Raw genomic sequence first — 22,260 nt, 5'->3', positions numbered from 1 at the left:
AGAAATCTTAAGACTAATATTTTCTAATCCCCCAAAATTTATAAATGAAAAATATATTCATTTCTTAGAATACCCTCTGACAAAATATCATATATTATATAGTAAAATATCTTATAGATACAATAATAATTTCTAAGTATTTTCAAATTTACCAACATAAACTCCACAGAGCTGCATACACTCATCTGGCAACCATGAGTCAGTCAGTACTGTGTCCTACTTACTTACCTTATGGCTTGTTCTCGTCCTCTGGAAGATACCGTGGGCACTGGAGGGTTGCAGTTACAAGGCACAGGGTTTACACCTGCACATCTTACTGGTGACTTACGCCTTGGAGACAAATAAGGCCAACGTGTTTCTTTTAAATTTTCTTCATCTGCTTCGATGTCTGCCAAAATTTTTTCTCTTTTAATAGATGCATGTGGAGATGCATGAAGATCAAATGGTTTACACACTGTTAAGAGTTTTGGAGACTTGTGTTCTGAGAGGTGTTTCTGGTATCTCTCAGGAAGGTCCTCAAAATCAGGAGTTGGGCACCTAACCTTGTGTTTACACTTCAACTTTACAGCCTGTTCAGGACACCTGGGGTTCCTGCATCCGCAAGCTGACCTACAAGGCAGAGGAGATGAGTTCTGTAAATGCTCCTGGGCTCTCGGCTGTGTCCTAAGGTTTCGATAGAGCTCTTCTTCTTTTAACTTGTCATTGGTAGTTGAACCATAAGTAGATCGAGGAATGGGTCTGGCTTTAAATCGATTTGTTTTCTTTTTATACTTAAGAAAGTCTCTCAGCTGCTTTTCCCGGGCTGCTCGCTTCTGTTCCTCCCTTGCTATAAATTTAAATGGCTTTTGTGAGGCCAAAAGAGCTTCTTTGTTTTTCTCCTTCAGAGACCTTCTCCGTTCTTCTTTTTGCTTGACTAAATCATGGTAAAGGGGGAGAAAGACAGATGCAGGAACTGGATTGGCTCGGAATTTCTTCTTACACTCTGGATCCTCTTCTTGTTTTTTGAGCAGTTTATGTACCATTTCAATATCTGATTTAGATTTCATGGACTCTTCTTTTTTCTTCTGTTCTCTTATCATCATTTGAAAAGGCTCCGGTACTGTAATTGTGGGCACCCATTCTTTTCGTTTCTTCCTTGTTTTTTCAGCTGCATGGAAGCCAGTATCTTTACAGCGAATATAATCCTCAACACAAAAGTCCGTCCACATGTTGTTGATGAGCTCCTTAGCATAGGTCATCATTCTGTTTTTCCTAGGATACTCTTTTTCTAGGTTGGGTAACTCCTCTTCAGAGGAGGACACATACAAGGAGGAAGACTGGCCTAAATCAGGCTCTGAAAATGATGTCACTAATGAGACAGGGTGATAGGAGTTCTTTTCTGATACAGATCTAAATGAGAAGAATAACTATGTTATACTTTCAGTTGTATGTGACCAAATATAAAAATTAAGAGTTACATATTTTCTTTTTTTTTCTGAGACAGAGTCTCACTCTGTTGCCCAGGTTGGAGTGCAGTGGTGTGATATCGGCTCACTGCAACCTCCACCTCCCAGGTTCAAGCAATTCTCCTGTCTCAGCCTCCCGAGTAGCTGGGACTACAGGCATGTGCCACCATGCTCAGCTAATTTTCTGCATTTTTAGTAGAGACGGGGTTTTACCATGTTACCCAGGATGGTCTCAATCTCCTGACCTCGTGATCTGCCTGCCTCCGCCTCCCAAAGTGCTGAGATTACAGGCGTGAGCCACTGCGCCCAGCCAAGAGTTACATATTTTCTAAGATCAGGGTATAATCAGAAGACAGGAGCTGGACAGGGCTTGTAAGAATTATCACTTTTATTTGGAATAGAGCTGGGGAATGCCCATAAATTATCCACTTTGACTCCTTCATTTTACAGGGAAGGAACCTGAGATGGCAGAGGGTCCTTGTGTCTAACCTCTATTAAATTCTCCCCACTTTCCAGAGTCACTGTCCTGAAGCATAGATCTGATCATGTCATTCCCCTGCTTGAAACTTTTTGATAATTCCTCACTGCTACGAAGTCAAGCCTAGATTACAAGCCCTTCGAGACTGGCGCCTATCTTTTCAGTCTTACCCCTCACCACTGGCTACCCCAGTCTCCATTCTGCATTCATATCCAGTCCTGTGAAGTTCCTCACACACGATATGATTTCTCATGCCATCTTGCCTTTGCATACATGGTTTCTGCTGCCTAGAAGGCCAATACTTATTCCTCCTCCAAGACTGAACTCAGATGTGACACTTTAGTGGAAAATTCTGGCCTGCATCCCTCTGAAAGCTTGGCATGACCAACTGCTTCTTCCTCTGTAACACTCTGTTACATCATGCTGTAATGCAATTTTTGGTTCTCAGCTAGTCTTTAAGCTCCTTGAGGGCATCTTGTTTTTGACTCCTCAGCGCCCAGGCACAGTCTGGCACAAAGGAGACATGCAAGCATCGCTGACTGACTAGATGTGTAAGTCTCAGAGCAGGTGAGTTCACAGCAGAAATGGGTCTTGAAATTGCAGACTATTTTGAAAACATAAATCAGATTCATGTCTCCTAGTCCTGAACTCTTTGTACTAGATCTTTAATGAGCTCATGTTAATCCACATATTATAAAGAGCTTTTAAAATTAAACTTTTATATTTACCATTTAAAATGGCACAGACTAAGTATTTTGATACATGCCCTCAGTTCTATGGGTAGGTCAGAGAGAAAAGACCAAATGGCCACCAAATGACCCTCAAGCAAATGGTCATCCAGTAAGCTGATAAGCCATTAAACATTTTGAATAAAATCCTACCTCTGTATATCGTTGGGAGTACAAAGGGCTATTTAAGAGAAAATATTATGAAGTAACTTTGTTCTGTCCTTTTAAGGATACATTTTATTTTATACTCCACAAATAACATTGAGTTACAAGCTTACCTGGAAGAGTCACTAAGAGAGTCTTCTCTGATGACCACTGGCTGAACTTCCTTTAAATGTAATTTATCCTGGTACATTTTCTCTAATTTTGCCATAGTTTCTATGTGGGCAGCCTTCAACTCTTCTACTTTCTTGAAATACTCCTCATTAGAGTGGTGAATATCAGGAAAGTTCACAAAGTCCTCATAGCTTATCGGTGCATGTTCATCCACCCCAGAAAAGCTGGTGTTCAAATCAGCCTGGTGGGGAGAAAACACTTGATATATAGTGACTGGAGCTGAAAGACAAATTAAGCTGACACTGATCCAAAATGCTGCTTCTTAAAGAGTCCACCTAGTTAGGTTATACATTAATTATGGGCTATGCATATAGAATGAGTTCTAGGTTATTTGTGGGCTATGTACATTTTCCCCAGTGATATTTTAAGAACAAGAGGGCGCAAGACCAAACTGTCAGAAAATAAATGTTATTTAATCCATTTGATAAAGGATGGTTCGATTCCCAGATCAACCAACAAAAGGTATAATAGGATAGAACCCAACAACCCTTTACAAAGTATTTCTATAAGGAGCCTCCTGAGTTGTAAGTTTTAACTGAGATGAAGAGGAACACAGTTCTTCCTGCTGTAAACTAGGCAACCACAGCCCAATGCTCTCCCTCCAGCTGCGCTCCTGCAGTGTGGCTCCAAGGACTGCCAGCGGAGAGAAGGCAGGTAAATAGAGGGAATGGGGGCAGGGACAAAGTTCTCAGTGGCTTATCAAGGAGCCAGGGAGAAGCCCTCCTCGCAGTGGGGCAAGACTTTGGGAGGGAGTAAGAGGACATGGGAGGGGGTAAGAGGGACTTTCAGGGTAGCTGCTCCTGTGGGCACAAAAGCAGTAGCTCCCATGGGTGACCGGGACTTTAGGATGACAACAAAGCAAAGAAGAAAAAATGGTGTAATTATTCAACATATAGATCATGTTTAGAAGGGTCTGACTGGCCTTTCTCCCTCAGAAAGGCCAGTTTGTTTGTTTGTTTGTTTGTTTTTACGAGACGGAGTCTCACTCTCACCCAGGGTGGAGTGCAGTGGCATGATCTCAGCTCACTGCAACCTCTGCCTTCTCCTGCCTCAGACTCCCAAGTAGCTGGGATTACAGGCGCACACCACCACACCCAGCTAATTTTTGTATTTTAGTAGAGACGGGGTTTCACCATGTTGGCCAGACTGGTGTTGAACTCTTGACCTCAGGTGATCTACTCGCCTCGGCCTCTCAAAGTGCTGGGATTGTGGGCATGAGCCACCGTGCCCTACCCTTTCAGTTCTTTTAATTGAAGCAACTAAAGAGATAAAACCCCATTTTCTCCATAAATATAAAATTTTTATTATGTTCTCAGTTGAGAAACAGTTGAAATTATTTATGATACTATGCATAAAAGGCTGCCAACTGCAGTTTTAAATTTAGCCTACTGTCTGGAACAGATGCAAAATGAAAAAATTTGCTACAGAAAATTATAGATCCAATCTGATAAGACTCTAGAAAATAAATCTGTTTAGCTTCTCTCAAAATAAAAATTCAGAAGAGTCAATTATAAATAGTAGTTATAGATGTGGTATTTTTGTTCCCCATTGGAGGCTTCTCAGAAGATATGGTATTTTTTTTAATACACTAAAATCAGCATACAAGAGGACAATGTTGTACTACTTGGGGTAACTTAAAGAAAACAACTTTTAAAAAATCAGTCTTCAGAGGCCGGGCACGGTGGCTCATGCCTATAATCCCAGCACTTTGGGAGGCCGAGGCAGGTGGATCACGAGGTCAGGAGATTGAGACAATCCTGGCTAACATGGCAAAACCCCATCTCTACTAAAAATACAAAAAATTAGCCAGGTGTGGTGGCGGGCACCTATATTCCCAGCTACTCGGGAGGCTGCGGCAGGAGAATGGCGTGAACCTGGGAGGCAGAGCTTGCAGTGAGCTGAGATCAGGCCACTGCACTCCAGCCTAGGCGACAGAGCGAGACTCTGTCTCCAAAAAAAAAAGCAGTCTTCAATAGAACTTACATGCAGAAATTTGCTACCAACAACTCTATGAATCAGAGAACTGCTTTAACTATGTCAAACAATTCAATTAAGAGAATTCTCTGATATCTTCTGCTGTTTCTTTATGTGCTTCTCACCATAAACTTCTTATCTGCAGGATGACTACTTTGTGAATTTCCTCATTCATTAAATATTTGGGGGCCATCCTGCAATCAGCTAGCTGCTAAAAGGTACGTCAGATTTTTTTTAAACTCTACCTTTGAGACCAGGCACAGTGGCTCACACCTATAATCCCAGCACTTTGGGAGGCCGAGGCAGCCAGATCACTTGAGGTCAGGAGTTTGAGACCAGCCTGGCCAACATGGTGAAACCCCCTCTCTACTAAAAATACAAAAATTAGCCAGGCATGGTGGCACGTACCTGTAGTCCCAGCTACTCGGGAGGCTGAAGCGGGAGAGTCACCTGAACCCAGGAGGTGGAGGTTGCAGTCAGCCAAGATCGTACCACAGCACTCCAGCTTGGGTGACAAAGCAAGACTCTGTCTCACTTAAAACAAACAAACAAACAAAAACTCTACCTTTGAGAAGTTTCCAGCTAGCTTAGGAAAGGACATGTATATAAATAATAGACAGCTGACTTAGAATGAGACAGAACACCTGATTCCTGCCCACAAGCTACTTCCAGCTAAGCGGAGAGACAGATGTATGTCACAATGTCAGACACTAAGAGACAGAGGCACAATTCACAGAGGTGAGCCAGACTGGAGACACATGGTTGGATGAGGACAAAGTTTGCCAGATCAGGGAGGCAGTGAAAAAGGAATAAATAAATCCGAGGAATAGTGCTAGAACATCCATTGCCAGGAAACATGTGGATAAATGTCTGGAGACCTGGTGAGAAGGCTGGGCTGGAGAGCAGATACAGGAGCCACCAGTCCACACAGAAGTAGCAGGTGCAGCCTTGGTTACGGACGAGGCTGCCTGGAGGGAGTGTGGGCAACAAGAGATGAGAGGACCTGAGAATGGAGATGTTGGAGAACACCAACATTTAAATAAGCAGTGGAAGGAGGACTAATAGGAGGTAGAGAGTGGCATGAGAGATACAAAGACCAACTGATAAGGGTCTTTGGAGCCTCTGATTGAGTATTCTGACACCACATCTGTAATTTTTCTCCTAAACCATGAGAACACTCCAAACTAAAAGTTATTTAACTCTCACCCAATGCTTTCACCTTTATAGGGTCAAAAGGGGGCTGAAACCAGGTGACCAGTGACCAGGAGCCAGTGGTAGACAGGAAATGGAGGGAGCTTTTGTTTGGTTTGAGTTTGGAAGATAGGGGAAGACTTCCTGGAGGAGGTAATATTTGAGATGAGTCATAAAGAATGGAGGCCAGGTGTGGTAGCTCGTGCCTGTAATCCCAGCACTTTGGGAGGCTGCAGTGGGAGGACTGCTTGAGGCCAGGAGTTCCAGACCAGCCTGCGCAACACGGCGAGACACCATCTCTACAAATTTTTTTTAAAAAATTAGCTGGATGTGGTGGCTGAGGTGGGAGGATCACTTGAGCCCAGGAGGTTGAGGCTGCAGTGAGCCGTGAGCGCGCCACTGCACTTGAGCCTGGGCAACAGAGTGAGACCTTGTATCAAGAAAAAAGAAGGCTGGGCGCGGTAGCTCACGCCTGTAATCCCAGCACTTTGGGAGGCTGAGGTGGGTGGATCACTTGAGCTCAGGAGTTCAAGACCAGCCTGGCCAACATGGTGAAACCCCTTCTCTACTAAAAATACAAAAATTAGCCAGGCATGGTGGCGTATGCCTGTAGTCCCAGCTACTCAGGGGACAGAGGCAGGAGAATCGCTTGAACCTGGGAGGCAGAGATTGCAGTAAGCTGAGATCGAGCCATTGCACTATAGCTTCGGCGATCAAGCAAGACTCTGTCTCAAAAAAAAAAAAAAAAAAAAAAAGAATGGAGAAATCTATAGGATCACAGAGTGTTTATGGGAAAGAGGGGGGAAGTACCCTAGACAAAGGAAATGGCGTTAGCAAATGCGCAGGCTGGGGTTGGGGAGGCTGTGCATAGCAGAGGGCAAGGTGCACATGGCTGCCCGATAAAAGGAGAGGAAAACCCATAAAGCAGTTTTGGGAAGTAAACCTAGAAAGGGAGGTTAGGGCAAGCAAGAATGGGTTTCCATCTCCTGTCTACCACTGGCTCCTGATTACTGGTCACGTGGTTTCAGCCCCCTTATGACCCTTCAAAGATGAAAGGGTTGGGTGGGAGTTAAATAACTTTTAGTTTGGAGTGTTCTCACAGCTTAGGAGAAAGATTTCAGATGTGACGTCAGGATACTCATACAAGCCTGGGCTCCGCACTTAGCAATGTGATGTGGGCATGAACTTCTTGAACATCAGCTTTAAGATACATAAAGTAGGTGTGCCAGGTGTTAAACTAGTGTCTCTCAGCTCCAATGCCACCCTTCTCGACTCTGCTTTGCAATGCCAGAGCTGGAACTCTGCAAACCACACTTCTGCTTTGCCAGTTCTCCTCATCAGACTCTGCTAAAAGTGGAGTTAGAGGGAGATACAAGGCTAGAGAAGAAAGATGGGACTTACTCCTTTCTGTTAGCCCTCTGTCTGCTTCCTGTCTGCTTGTGTCAGTCTAGCAACGGTTATTCATCTGGGCAGCAGCAGTTCGTTTTAGTAGCAGTGTCTGAATCCAGTATGCAGTTTTCACTCGAAAAATCAACAGAATTGGCCAGGCACAGTGGTTCATGCCTGTAATCCCAGCACTTTGGGTCACTTGAGGTCAGGAATCCGAGACCAATCTGGCCAACATGGTGAAACCCCATCTCTACTAAAAACACAAAACTTAGTCGGGTGTGGTGGTGCATGCCTATAATCCCAGCTACTCGGGAGGCTGAGGCAGGAGAATCGCTTGAACCCAGGAGGCAGAGGTTGCAGTGAACCAAGATCGCACCACTGCACTCTAGCCTGGGTGACAGAGTGAGGCTCCATCTCAAAAAAAAAAAAGAAACAAAAATCCACAGAATTACTTCAAGGCCTTTGCACTTGCTGTTCCCGCTCCCTAGGATGCCTTTTCCTCCAGATATCCACATGACCCACTTGCTCACTCCTTCAGGTCTTTATGTAAATGTTGTCTTCTCAATAAGGTCTTCCCTGACTCTCCTATTTAAAATTACAACTTCTCCCAGGACTCACTGTCAGCCCCCTTGTCTGTCTTATTTTTCCCAGAAGTACTCATCACCATTGACGTCCTACATATCTGTACTTGATTGTGTATTATATGCCTGCCCCTACCAAAAAGTAAACATTACAAAGGTAAGAATTTGCCAGGCGTGATGGCTCAGGCCTGTAATCCCAGCACTTTGGGAGGCTGGGGCAGGTGGATTGCTTGAGCCCAGGAGTTTCAGACCAGCCTGGGTAACACGTCAAGGCCTCATCTCTACAAAAAATACAAAAAATTAGCTTGATGAGGTAGTATGCACCTATAGTCCCAGCTAGTTGGGGGGCTGAGGCGGAAGGATCACCTGAGCCCAGGAGGTTGGGGCTGCAGTGAGCTATGATGGAGGCACTGCACTCCAGCCTGGGTAACAGTGTGACCCTGTCTCAAAAAAACAAAACAAAACAAAAAGAAAGGCAAGGATTTGTCTGCTTTGTTTAATGTTGTGTCCCCAGTGTCTAGAAAAGTACCTGGCTAATGGCAGATGTTCAAGGAATATTTACTGAATGAATGAATGAATGTACAGAAAAAAAAAAATTCCACCTTGGGAAGAGGGCAGTTACTCCCTCCCAAAAGAATGAACCATGCAAAGAAATGCTGGCTGCTCTAAAGAGCTATATTCCACCAAGTATTAAGAAAAAGGCCTATGTTCCAAAAACTATAATTAAAACAGGGAGGGTATTCCAAAGAACTGTTTTTAAGCAAAAGAATCTATGCGCTCTCATTCATTCTTTTAGAATATCTCTTAAAAATCATGTCTTATAGCAGTCATTTACACAAGAAGGATCAAATTTATTTGGACCTGGAAGAACCGTTTGAAAACCATATAGAAGAATGAGTAGCTTCTGAAAGACGCGGCAGGTCTGATAAATTATACTTATGTACTGATTTTGCACTGGATCCATTCTGTTTTCAGCTTAATACTGTTAACACTAGCTGGAACTTTTCAGATAAACTGATCTCACAGTGTTTAACCTAAAACAGATGAATGGCTAGTAAATGACCTCCAATTCTAATTTAATCTTTAATTGTCTCCACTGAGAAAATATTTAGTATACAAAATAACCTAGGCCATAGACATTATTTTTCCAAGAGCCTAAAATAGCATCCTCTCCCTTTAATCGGCTTTTTGTGGAATGTTGTAAATGCAGCCACCAGATTAGAGGATAATCTTCCCTAGATTGGCTTGACCCATTTAGATAATGAATCCTTCCAGCACCTGTTGCTTTATTAGTAATTAGCACCTATGAAGAATTATTTGTGCTGCAGCCTATATAGTTTCATCTGCAACCTGTAATTTTTGAAAAAAATTTTTTTGCTGAATTTGTAAAGAATGAGAGAGATCTACATGTACTAACATGGGTAAACTCCCAATAAATAAGAAAAAAAAGCAAGTTGCAGAATTATCTCCCTCTCTCTGTCTATATATATATATTTATATATATTTATATATATATTTACATATATTTATATATTTACATATATTTATATATATTTATATATTTATATATTTATATATTTATATATATATATTTATAGTATGTACTGTATATTAAAATATATGGAGGAGATAGAAAAACGGCCAGAGAATAGAATACATATCAATTTTGAAACAGTGGCTACCATTAGGGAGGGAGTAGGTATTCATATTTTCTCTTCTGGGGGAGAGTTGTTAAAAGGGCCTAAGCGTCATACGTAACATTTGATATTTTAAGAGAAGAATGTCACCCGGTATGGTGGCATATACTTCTAACCCGAGCACTATGGGAGGCCGAGGAGGGTGAATTGCTTGAGCCCAGGAGTTTGAGACCACCCTGGGCAACATAGTGAGACCTTTATTTTACAAAATAAAAATAAAAATAAAAAAATTAGGCCAGGCATGGTGGCTCAAGCCTGTAATCACAGCACTTTGGGAGGTCAAGGCTGGCGAATCACTTGAGGTCAGGAGTTCAAGATCATCCTGGCCAACATGGTAAAACCCCGTCTCTACTAAAAATACAAAAATTAGCTAGGTGTGGTGGTGTGCACCTGTAGTCCTAGCTACTCAGGAGGCTGAGGCAGGGGAATCACCTGAACCCAGGAGGCACAGGTCTCATTGAGCCGAGATTGTGCCACTGTACTCTAGCCTGGTGACAGAGCGAGACTCCATCACAAAAAAAAAAAAAAAAAGTGAATGAAATCATGTCCTTCACAGCCACGTGGATGGAGCTGTAGGACATAATCTTAAACAAATTAACACAGGAACAGAAAACCAAATATCACATGTTCTCATAAGTGGCAGGTAAAACAATGAGTACACACGAACATAAACATGGAAACCACAGACACTGCGGGCTACCACCAGGTGGGGAGGGAGGGAGGGAGGGCGGCGTAGGTTGAAAAACTATCTATTGGGTACCATGCTCACTACCTGGATGCAATATACCCATGTAACAAACCTGCACATGCACCTCTGTATCTAAAATAACAGGTGAATTTAAAAATATAGGCCAGGCATGGTAGCTCATGCCTGTAATCCCAGCACTTTGGGAGGCTGAGGCGGGCCGATCACCTGAGGTCAGGAGTTGGAGACCAGCCTGACCAACATGGAGAAACCCCGTCTCTACTAAAAATACAAAATTAGCCGGGCGTGGTGGCACACGCCTGTAATCCCAGCTACTTGGGAGGCTGAGGCAGGAGAATCGCTTGAACCTGGGAGGTGGAGGTTGTGGTGAGCCAAGATCACGCCACTGCACTCCAGCCTGGGCAACAAGAGCAAAACTCCATCTCAAAAAAATATATGTGTGTGTGTGCGTGCGTGTGTATGTGTGTATATGTGTGTGTATGTATGTATATCGACAGTGGAGCCAGGCACAGTGGCTCACGCCTATATCCCAGCACTTTTGGGAGGCCAAGGCAGGTGGATCACTTGAGCCCAGGAGTTCGAGACCAGCCTGGGGAACATGGTGAAACTCTGTCTCTACAAAAAATATAAAAATTAGCTGGGCGTGGTGGCATGCACCTTTAGTTCCAGCTACTTGGGAGACTGAGGTGAGGAGACTGATTGATCCTGGGAGGTTGAGACTGCAGTGACCTGTGACTGCACCAATGCATTCCAGCCTGGACAAGAGAGTGAAACTCTGTCTCAAAAAATAATAAATAAATAAAAAGTGGAGTCAGAAGAAAAAAAATAGGTTTTCTCCTATTTATTTTTAATCATTATAGGCTGTTCATTTCTTTCCCAACATTTCCCATCTTATAGTTATGTGTCTGTTCGTTTTTTGTTTTTTGAGATGGAGTTTCGCTCTTGTTGTCCAGGCTGGAATACAATGGTGTGATCTCGGCTCACTGCAACCTCCACCTCTCGGGTTCAAGCGATCCTCCTGCCTCAGCCTCCTGAGTAGCTGAGATTACAGGCGTGTGCCACCACGCCCGGCTAATTTTGTATTTTTAGTAGAGATGGGGTTTCTCTATGTTGGTCACGCTGGTCTTGAACTCCCAACCTCAGGTGATCCACCCACCTCGGCCTCCCAAAGTGCTGGGATTATAGACGTGAGCCACCGCGCCCAGCCCTGTTCATTTTTAATTGTCTAATTTCCCTCACCAGACTGAAAATTCTGTGAGGATGTGAGCTATACACTGAATAGTTAATGACTAGCACTTAATAAATGTTCAATATTTGTTGAAAAGATAAGGTTGCCCCATTAGGAGTGAGATTTTATTTTTTATTTTTATTTATTTATTTTTTTGAGACGTAGTCTCACTCTGTTGCCCAGGCTGGAGTGCAGTTTTTGCATCTCGGCTCACTGCAACCTCCGCCTCCCGGGTTCAGGCAATTCTGCCTCAGCGCCCCCTAGTAGCTGGGATTACAGGCGTGTGCCACCACGTCCGGCTACTTGTTGTATTTTTAGTAGAGACCAGGTTTTGCCATGTTGGCGAGGCTGGCCTCAAACTCCTGACCTCAAGTGATCTACCTGCCTCAGCCTCCCAAAGTGCTGGGAGGAGTGAGATTTTAATTGCGAATTATAGAATACTGCGTTACCTGTGTCATCATCAGTCATATAACAGGATATGTGGACCAACATCTCTGACTAAGGCTAGATTCAAGGAACAGGCATCAGTGCCCAATATGGGCACTACAAGGGGGGTGCGTGTGTATGCCAGAGCTGGGAGGGTGTATAGGGATGGTGTAGGGGTTGGGGGATTGGGGGGCAGTGTGGGGTGGGATGAGTGGTCTGGCTTTGGCAAAACCAAAGAGCTGAAAGAGGCCTATTGTGATGGGTGGTTCTCAAATCAATCTTGTGGGTTAGGTATAATATTTGACTTTACTACATTTTATAGATAATAAGATTAAGGCAAATTAACCTTTAAAAATCAAGATGGAGACCCAAGCCAACCAGTGAAGAAAGCAGAGCCTATTTCCCGCACTCTTCCTGCCTTCTTAATGCCTCTTCCCCCAGCCTGTGCCCCCTGGCTATCAGGCCCACTGTGGCAGCTTACCAGCTTTACTTTTGGATCCCTCATGTGTGGTGGTCTCAGAACAGTACCAAACTCTTAAGACTTGACTTCCTTTTGTTTTTTTGTAGGATCCTGTCCTTTCCATACTAGATTATTGTATAAACTGATCCCTCCTAAGGTAATAACAGTTTCTAATACAAATTTGCAGTTTAACAGGGCACTGTGGAAGCATATCTGCAACTTAGAAGTGACTGACTCCTTTACCACAGCAAGCCAAAGTTGAGTTTAATTTTTGGGAAGGCACACAAATGACACTCCCACTGGCAACTTGTTTACATAGATTGCTCTTTAGAGGAGACACACATTCTTTCATTTGGTTCTCATAGAGCTGACATGGGAAAAAAGAGACAATTATTATAGTTATTTTACAGATAAGGAAACTGAGGTTTAAGGAAATTATGTCCTAACACCACCTAGGAAGTGGCAGGGAATGGATCCTAATACAGAACTCTTCAATCCTTTTTCTCCATCACGTTGTCTTGTTGCCTACTGAAAATTGTGTTGAGGGGTAGCTTCATCATGAACAAAATCGGTCCTAGCACTCTGATCCTGGTTCATGTTCAGGGTCTCAGTGTGCCTTACTCTGGATAACTTCAAGTTGTTTGTCTGTTGGTGAAAGATTGGTCACAAAAGGTGTTGCTAAAGATGTTCTCATTAACAATTTTACTGTAGATTAAAGAGATTAGAATTCCAAAATATCCAGTGATTTCAGTTAGTCCTCAATCATAAGTTTTGTGTCTGAGAAGCTGTGGACACATGGTATTAGGAAATTTTTTTTCTATCTGCAGATAGCTAGTTTAAATTCAAGATTCCCATCTTTTTTTTTTTTTTTTTTCTTTTGAGACTGGGTCTGAGATCTCAGCTCACTGCAACCCTTGCCTCCCAAGTTCAAGCGATTCTCCTGCCTCAGCCTTCCGAGTAACTGGGATTACAGGTGTGCACCACCACGCCTGGCTAAATTTTGTATTTTTAGTACAGACGGGGTTTCACCATGTTGGTCAGGCTGGTCTCGAACTCCTGACCTCGTAATCCACCCACCTCGGCCTCCCAAAGTGCTGGGATTATAGGCACGAGCCACCGCGCCCGGCCAAGATTCCCATCTTTTAAGTGAATTGAGCAGATGGCAGACCCTGCCCTCTACCTGCTGGACTGGTGTCCACAACAGATTTAACAATGAAAACTGATCAGTGAAAAGGCCGTCTCGCTGTACCCTAAAGAGCTGTTTAGGAAACACTGAAACCTCAGTGATTTGCTTATCTGTATCCGTGTCTGATTTAGCCAGTGAACACGTGACGGTTTTAAACACATATCTTTAGAGCACTATGTTGAGATCCGCTTATAACCAAGATCTTAAGGTAATAACGAAACACACCTGACAGAACAGTTTTCCTCAAATTACTATATATGGATAGATATAGATAGATATATCTATATCTATCCATTCCCGAGACGCTGGAGAGTAGAGAGTAAAATTCTATACTTTGCACTTGCCAGAAACAGAGTAACATAAATGTTGTCTAGGAAGCTTTTACAACAGACATGAAAATTAAAACACTTTTCAACGCCTCGATTTAGAGTAATTTTCGTGAGCGTAGAGAAGGGGCTGGGCCAGGACCACCAAGTAGGGACTATGTGCACAGGGACCCGCGTTTACCAGCCTGCCCTCAGCTGGGCGGGGAACCGGACAGCCCTCAGCCTGCACCCAGCCCATGCGAGGTCCCAGCCCAAGTCCCGCCCCAGTATTACCGATGCCCCAGCGGGCTGCGCCACTTTCTCCTCCTCTTCGTCCTCCAAGATCGCCTCCGCTGCCGCCAGGGCCTTTAAGGGGTCTTCGCGTTCGTACTGGGCGACCCGCGCTCCAGTGATGGGATTTACCGGGGTCTGGAGACTGGAGGCCACCAGCTTCGCCACTCGGTGGGAGGTGGCCATCGCCCCGCCTCCGAGGCCTGAGCGCCTGCGCTGGCCCGGGGCGGGAAAGCTGGTGCGGCCCCTGGCAACCCCGGGGCGCCTAGCTAGGGAGCCGGTTGCTATGGGCGCCGTAACTGGGGACGCTACAGGAGCCGCCAGGGACCAAAAGTCACGCAAAATCCACTCAGGCTGCCAGAGACCCGAGTCGGGTGCTTACTGGATAATGGCAGTCAGTACCGAGTCTGTTGGCTGGTTCCGAAGGTTGGCAGGCTGAACAGGGCACTTATTCCACTCCTTTGCGTCTAACCGCCTGAACGCAGACTTCTCACATTATGCAATGAAACAACTGCTTTTGTGAAGAAAAGAGCGCTTTTTTATTAACTGCAATAACATGTTAGAAGGAGATGGTTGATGGAGGAGACGGCGGCGGCAGAGGAAAGCAGGGCGTGTTACTGGGTGGCGGTCTCAGAAGAGTGGCAAGGTTGGCGTCCCGCTACCTAACATGTCTCCCGCGGGGGCCAGAGTGGGAAGGAGGGCGGTACATTCTACTCTGATTGACTTGAGGGCTAGCAGGAATCCACCAATCAGAAGGAGGCTCCCAGTTGTCCCTCTCGCGTTTTTGTTGGCATGACCAATAAAAGCCCAGAGTTGGGTGGCGCCTGACCCTCCCACTAATGAGTGATAGTGCAGGTATTGTAAATCTGGCGTTTGCTTTGGGTTCTTCAGCTTGAGAATGACAGGATTGAACGGCACAAGTGCCCAAGAGTCACCACAGACACATCCATCTCCCTCATCCGTATCTTCTCTTCCCACTCGGGATTTGGACGCATCAAATGGCGCCTTTCCTCTGCACCACGTGGCAGTAAGAGAAGCCAAACCTCAAAATAGCGGACGTGGTGCAGTCTCAGACATCTGCTCCCTAAGCCCCTGCTTACTGAGGCCGAGGCTGCCGCTCCCTATCTACTCCCTCCCTATCTACCCCCTCTCTATCCTTTGCCCTCCTCCTGCTCCCCAGCCCTACGACCGGCCCCCTCCGGTCAGTATTTTCCTCGTTATGCGTTGCACATCGTCGAGAACCCGTCTCTAAGGTCTGAGCCCTTACCAAACCTTTGTTCTCCTGTCTGGGTGTGAGCACCTACAAAGTCTCCTACGTCCCCACTTCCTTCAGGCTGCTCTTGGTTTTAGCTGAACAGTTGCTTCCCATGCTGGAACAGATGCTGACTGAGTTCTAAGCAGAAGCCAGAGCCAGAACCATGAGATATGGACCGCCAGGTGTGGCCAAGTGTCCAAGGGAGCAATTTCCAGTCAGACACGGCAGCCAGTTTTGTGGCTACAAAACTGCCTCAGCCTCCGGAGTAGCTGGGATTACAGGCGCACTCCCGGGAGGCGGAGGTTGCAGTGAGCCGGGATGGCGCCACTGCACTCCAGCCTGGGCAATAAAGCAAGACTCCGTCTCACCACCACCATCAACAACAAAAGTATTGATAAGGAATTATAGCACAGGAATTATAAATAATGAAATATGCTATTCTCTTTACTGTAAATTCCTCATAGACAATTGCTTCTCTCAGAATGCTTTCGTTGGTTTATGCTGTACTCCTGTATTTGTGGCCAACTTATGGTTGCAATTGTTTAACAACCTAGTTCCAACATGAATGTTGGTTAATATTTTTGTTTTTATTTATGATTAAGATGAGAGTGACATATCCTAGATCTATGTCAGAATTTCACTTGTCAATGTTATGGGCAACTTCTTTGCTGAAATAGATAATAATTTTCTAACACTGGAATAATTTTTCTTAATTTTTTTCTGCAAGTCACAATGTAAAGGCTACAGATAACACAAACTTTTAAGTTTACTCTGCATTAATATTTTCCACATCCGTTTCTTAAGTTTAAATGTCCAATGTTTAGCTTTTGCTGATTTCCATGATGTCAATATTCCCATCATGGCCAATTTCAAGCCACCAATGTGACATCGCTTAATAAGAATTTGAGAAAAGATGTCTGGTAGCACACCATTATATAGTATTTCCACCATACAGATACAGTAGATGCAAGGAACATAAAAGAAAGTGAAGAGTTTTAAGAAATTATCTTTGTTTTTGACATAATTTATTGTAATTAACAAAACTTTTTTTTTTTTTTTTAAGATGGAGTCTCCTTGTCACCCAGGCTGGAGTGCAGTGACGTGATCTCGGCTCACTGCAACTTCCGCCTCCCAGGTTCAAGCGATTCTCCTGCCTCAACCTCCCGAATAGCTGGGACTACAGGTGCCTGCCAACATGCCTAGCAAATGTTGTATTTTTAGTAGAGGGCAGGGTTTCACCATGTTGACCAGGCTGGTCTTAAAATCCTGACCTCAGGTGATCCGCCTGCTTTGGCCTCCCAAAGCACTGGGATTACAGACATGAGCCACCACGCCCAGCCAAGTTAGACATTATAAAAGAAAAATAACTAGAAAAGCCTTTTTAGTTGGGAAATTTAAAACTCCTCAAAAAACAATTTGTGCATTACAGAAAAAGTCATGGCAGAAATTATCTAGAGAGTCAAATAACAAAAATACAATGTGTCAAAATGTCTTAAATGTAAAATGGTGCAGCCACTTTTTAAAAGTTTAGGCCTTCTTTCTCCCACAGTTCCTCATGTTCTTCCTTTCCATCTTGGGCCTGGCAGAATGGCTCCTGCAAAGAAGGGTGGCAAGAAGATGAGCTGTTCTGCCATTAACAAGGTAGTGACCCAAGAACACACTTGAGTCACTAGCTCACATCCATGGAGTGGGCTTCAAGAAGCATGCTCTGTGGGCATTCAAAGAGATTCAGAAATTTGCCATGAAGATGGGCACTCCAGATGTGTGCATTGATACCAGACTTAACAAGGCTATCAGGGCCAAAGGAATAAGGAATGTCCCACACCATGTACATGTGCGATTGTTCAGAAAACATAACAAGGATGAAAATTCACCAAACAAGCTCTATACTGTGGTTACCTGTATACCTGTTACCACTTTCAAAAATCTAGATAGTCAGCGTGGATGAGAACTAACTGCCAATGGTCATATATGTCAAATAAAGCTATAAACCCGCTAAAAATAATTGTGACGGCTCCTCTGAAAGTTGAACATACTATTACTATATGACTCACTCCTAGGTATATACCAAAGATAATTGAAAACACGTTCACACAAAAACTTGTGCAGTGTGGAAGAAAATGAAGTAACTAAGGTGAAGGCTTTCTAAAGTGGAGTCAGGAGATTGCTAGGGGATTGCATTCACACCTGCTAAAAAGTCAAACCACCAAATAGACCTGTAGAAACAACTGAAGTCAGTAAGTAACTGCCAGCCTTCATCATCTCTCAGCGTGAGAACCCTAATTAACCAACCAATCAGAATGGGTTTGAGATTTAAGCGTTCTACCCAGCCAATGAACTGCCTCTGAAAACTTCTTGTGGGAATCCCCTATTTAAAAAAACCCTCTCCTGTGCTTGCCTTATGAGACACTATTCAGGGCTGCTCTGATTCACTGTACGTGAATTGCAATTCTTTGTTTCTCAAATAAATTAAATGCTATTTCCTTTGACCTCTGTGTCTCAATTTTTTTTTTTTTTGTCGCCCATGCTGGGATGCAGTGGCATGATCTCAGCCCACAGCAACGTCTGCCTCCCGGGCTTGAAAGATCCTCCCATCTCAGCCTCCAGAGTAGCTGGGACTGTAGGCGCGGGCCACTACACTCAGCTTATTATTATTATTATTATTATTATTTTGTAGGGTTTCACTTATGTTGCCCAGGCTGGTCTCGGGCTCAAGCAATCTGCCCTCCTCACCCTCTCAAAGTGCTGGGATTACTGGCATGAGCCACCATGCCCAGCCTCTATCTTTGTTGTAGTTAACACAAATGTTCATCGCAGCATTAATAGGAGCCAAAAGATGGAAACACTTCACATGTCCTTCAACTGTTGAATGGATAAACAAAATGTGGTGTATGCATATAATGAAATGTTACTGAGCCACTCCCCCAACAAGTGGGCTTTCCCTCTGGTCCAGGAGGTCCAGTGCACTTTGGGTTAGGCAGCAATCTCAGAGCTCAGAAGCAAAATGACCTTCCAAGAAACAAGTGCAAGACAAGATCATTGGTTCAGCAACAAATAGATGCTACTGAAGGAGCTGAAATTTGCAGGATGCCTACAAAAAAAGGCAGACACAAGCAAAGTAAATTTGGAGGCTAATAAAGACTTAGATAACAATATGAATAATGGAAATCCTTGGGTTTGAAGAAGATGCTGTGATTGAGTTTATATTCAACCAGGTGGAAGTGAAGATCTGAACCAAAATGGAAGTTATTCCTTGCATCTCAAGTATAACATCATCAATGTATTAGGTCTCAGCAGAATGAACATCCCAATGTCACACTGCACTCCCTTATGTGTTTGGAAAATCCAGACTCCAAAATGATACAAAGCAATCTGACTGGGTTTTTGAATGAAATAATTACTAGAGAATTATGGGAGAACTGTAGTCCCTGCTGTTAAGTGCACAAGAAGACATCACTGGAATCTCCTGCTTTCCTAGAACTGAAGAAAGAAGAAGAAGAAAAAAAAAAACAGAGACAGAACAAGAAAAAAAAAACCTGGTGTCTATGAAAAAGCAATATAAGGAGAAAAATAAGGATAAAGAAGAAAAAAGAAAGCAGAGAAAAAGGGGAGAGGTCTTAAAGCCCAAGAAAATGTAAATTCAGATCTCCTTCTCCTAAAAGAGGATCCTACCCTGTCAGGAGCAAGAGAATGCACAGTCATTTTCAATCTCCCCATCACAGAACCAAGAGGCAGAGACCTTCCCCAGCTGCAGAAAAGGAGAAAACTCCAGCTCTACCAGAACCTTTCAAGAAAGTGAAAGAACCTAGTACAAAAGGCCACTTCTACTAGTGCCATCTGAAAGTTCCCAAACCTGCACTTGTACCAGAGCAAGTAACGAACCTTCTCCAGAAACAAACAAACAAATCTGAAAAGTTAAAGAATATTCAACCAAGATCTCTGTCATTTTCCAAATCATTATCACAGATGCGTCTGGCTTTCCTTATCATACTTGCTTTAGATGGCGCCATTGATCCCATCAAGATGATATTCACCTACAAGAACAGCAGAGTCAATAAAGTGGCCATCTCCTTGAAGGATTCCACCAAGCCATAGCGGGAGCAGATCTCCAGTGAGATGAAAAAGGCACTCATCAGCATCGTGTCTAGGAGTAGCTCGTTGTCCTCTTGTTCCCAGGAACTACCAGAGAAGCTTCCCAAGACAACATCCAGTGCCCCCTGAAAAACTAGTAAGTTCTTTCCTTCAGCAAATCCTTGAAGGTGAATGTGCACTGGCTGTTGCCTCCAGCAACTCCACTGCCAAAAATGCATCATTCCCCAATACCCCAGCAGCCAACTATACAAGAAAAAGTTGTGGTTTTGCAGCTCCACGAAGAACTTAGTAAAGTGACAAAATGTGAAGGTACTTAGAAAAAGAATCCCCTTCATCAGCACCCAAAGCCTAGAAAAGTTGAGTTATCCAAATCAGAAGATAAAGGTAGCAAAATGCCACAGATTCTGTGCAGCAAAGATAACAGTATAGATGACAAAATTAGCAGTCTTCATCTGACTCTGCTCCTCTCCTCAGATGATGGTGAGCGACTCAAGAAGTCCCGTGTGAAAAATAGGCAGGCAGGCAGCTCCCCAGAGTGCCTCTTCATCACTGTGAAAGCACCGGAAGACATCCTCTTATGCTAGACGGAGGAGAAGTCCCTCCCCAACACCCACCAGAAGGCACATTTTCCTTCTTTCACTCCTCAGCTGCAGCGCAGGTCTCTTGATACCACCACCAGGAAGGGCTGCTTTTCCTTCCCACATCAACACTCACCTTCCTCAAGAAGATACTCTCTTCCAGAACAGAGGAGATACTCTTCTTCTCCATTTCACCCTCCAAAACAAAGGGCATCACTTTCTCCACCCACAAAGCACAGGATCTTCCATTCTTCACTTCCCAAACAAAGGATTCCCCAAGTCCCCAAGAGATGTTCTCTTTCATCATCAAAGCACAGGAAAGGGTCTACCTGGAAGGCACAGCTACCACAACCAAATGAAGCTCCTCAGACCTCCTCAAGTTCTATCCTGTCTGTCTCACGATCTCCTGAGCCAGAAGCTGAAAAAGAAAAAACAAAACACAAACAACCCAGAACCTCCATCCTCTGTCCAGTCTTAGTCATCCTCTACTCTACAAACTGGTCACCAGTGTGACTGCTCAAACATCAAGCCCACCACAAGCAAGGAATTCCTATGAAGAAGGAGTCAGAAAGAAAAAGAATGGGACCAGCAACATAAAAAGTATAAAAAATACATGAAGCACAAAAAACATGAGAAGGAAAAGGCTGTGGGGGCAGCTAGCCTTAATGGCCTAATGGCTGTAATTCCTGAAGCCAGTGCTGTTCCCACAACAACTCTGGTGCTGTTCAGCACAAGAAAAGGCCCTGAGATCAAATGGGGAAGGCTCAAATGCTCCCAAAGTCTTAGATGGAAATGTTTGTTATTGCGTAAATTTTATTTGGTTTGTATGCAATTAATTTCAAAATTGCAAAACTGTGTTTGAGCTTTAGACTATAACATTTGTTGTAATAATTGCTATGTTTGCCGGGTGCAGTGGCTCACGCCTGTAATCCCAGCACTTTGGGGGGCCGAGGCAGGTGGATCACCTGAGGTCAGGAGTTTGAGACCAGCCTGGCCAACATGGTGAAACCCCGTCTCTACTAAAAATACAAACAAATTATCCGGGCGTGGTGGCGGGTGGCTGTAACCCCAGCTACTCGGGAGGCTTAGGCAGGAGAATCGCTTGAACCCGAGAGGCGGAGGTTGCAGGGAGCTGAGAACGCGCCATTGTACTCTAGCCTGGGTGACAAGAGTGCAACTCTGTCTCAAAAAAAAAAAAAAAAAAAAAGAAAAGAAAAAAGAAAAATTGCTATGTTGAAGTTCACCATGTTTAAAAAAAAAAAAAAGATGCAGGGGTTTACATTGAAAAAAAAAAAAAAAAAGGCATGAACTTCTGATACCTGCTCCAAGGTGGATGAACCTTAAAATACAATGCAAAGTAAAAGGTGCCAGACACAAAAGGCCACATATTATATGATTCCATTTATATGAAATGTTCAGGATAGGAAAGTTCATAAAGACGGAAAGTATTTAGTGGTTGCCAGGGGCTGGAGAGAAAGGAAATGAGGTGTGATTGTTAAGGAGAATGGAGCATCTGTGTGGGAGGATGAAAATGTTCTGGAATTAGATAGTGGTGATGGTAGTTGTACCACCCTGAACATACTAAAAACCACTAAATTGCATACAAAAACAAACAAACAAACAAACAAAACCTTAAAAAAGTGTTTTGTTGGCCAGGTGCAGCGGCCCACGCCTGTAATCCCAGAACTTTGGGAGGCTGAGGCGGGCAGATCACTTGAGGTCAGTAGTTTGAGACCAGCCTGGCCAATACGGCAAAACCATTTTAGTCTCTATCAAAAATACAAAAAAAATTAGCCAGGCATGTTGGCGTGCACCTGTAGTCTCAGTTACGGGGGACGCTGAGACAGGAGAATTGCTTGAACCCAGGAGGCAGAGGTTTCAGTGAGCTGAAATTGTGCCACTGCACTCCAGCCT

General features: G+C 44.0%; 1 protein-coding gene and 2 pseudogenes across 3 annotated transcripts in view; 2 read left to right on the top strand and 1 right to left on the bottom strand.

The window, feature by feature from the left end:
• FAM161A (FAM161 centrosomal protein A) overlaps positions 1 to 15,101 on the bottom strand; it is a 29,453-nt gene extending 14,352 nt beyond the window's left edge. For 2 of the 3 annotated variants that reach the window (XM_004029293.5, XM_019021010.4), the window contains exons 1-3: positions 14,425 to 15,101; positions 2,930 to 3,168; positions 229 to 1,389 (exon numbers count right to left, since the gene is read on the bottom strand). In XM_004029293.5, coding sequence (XP_004029342.5) covers positions 229 to 1,389; positions 2,930 to 3,168; positions 14,425 to 14,607 — 1,583 coding nt within the window. In that variant the 5' untranslated portion in view covers positions 14,608 to 15,101. The remainder of the gene's footprint in view (positions 1 to 228; positions 1,390 to 2,929; positions 3,169 to 14,424) is intronic. The other variant, XM_004029292.5, reaches the window with a different exon arrangement.
• Positions 15,102 to 17,135: 2,034 nt separating this feature from the next.
• Positions 17,136 to 18,140, top strand: LOC134756836 (large ribosomal subunit protein eL31-like; annotated as a pseudogene).
• A 540-nt stretch (positions 18,141 to 18,680) lies between these two features.
• On the top strand, positions 18,681 to 19,507 carry LOC109025627 (serine/arginine repetitive matrix protein 1-like; annotated as a pseudogene).
• The last annotated feature ends 2,753 nt before the right edge of the window (positions 19,508 to 22,260 follow it).

This window comes from Gorilla gorilla, chromosome 12 (assembly GCF_029281585.2).
Source record: "Gorilla gorilla gorilla isolate KB3781 chromosome 12, NHGRI_mGorGor1-v2.1_pri, whole genome shotgun sequence".
In the NCBI taxonomy this organism is placed as follows: Eukaryota; Metazoa; Chordata; class Mammalia; order Primates; family Hominidae; genus Gorilla; species Gorilla gorilla.
Note: the sequence above shows the minus strand (reverse complement) of the source record. Positions and strands in the feature narration are given on the sequence as shown.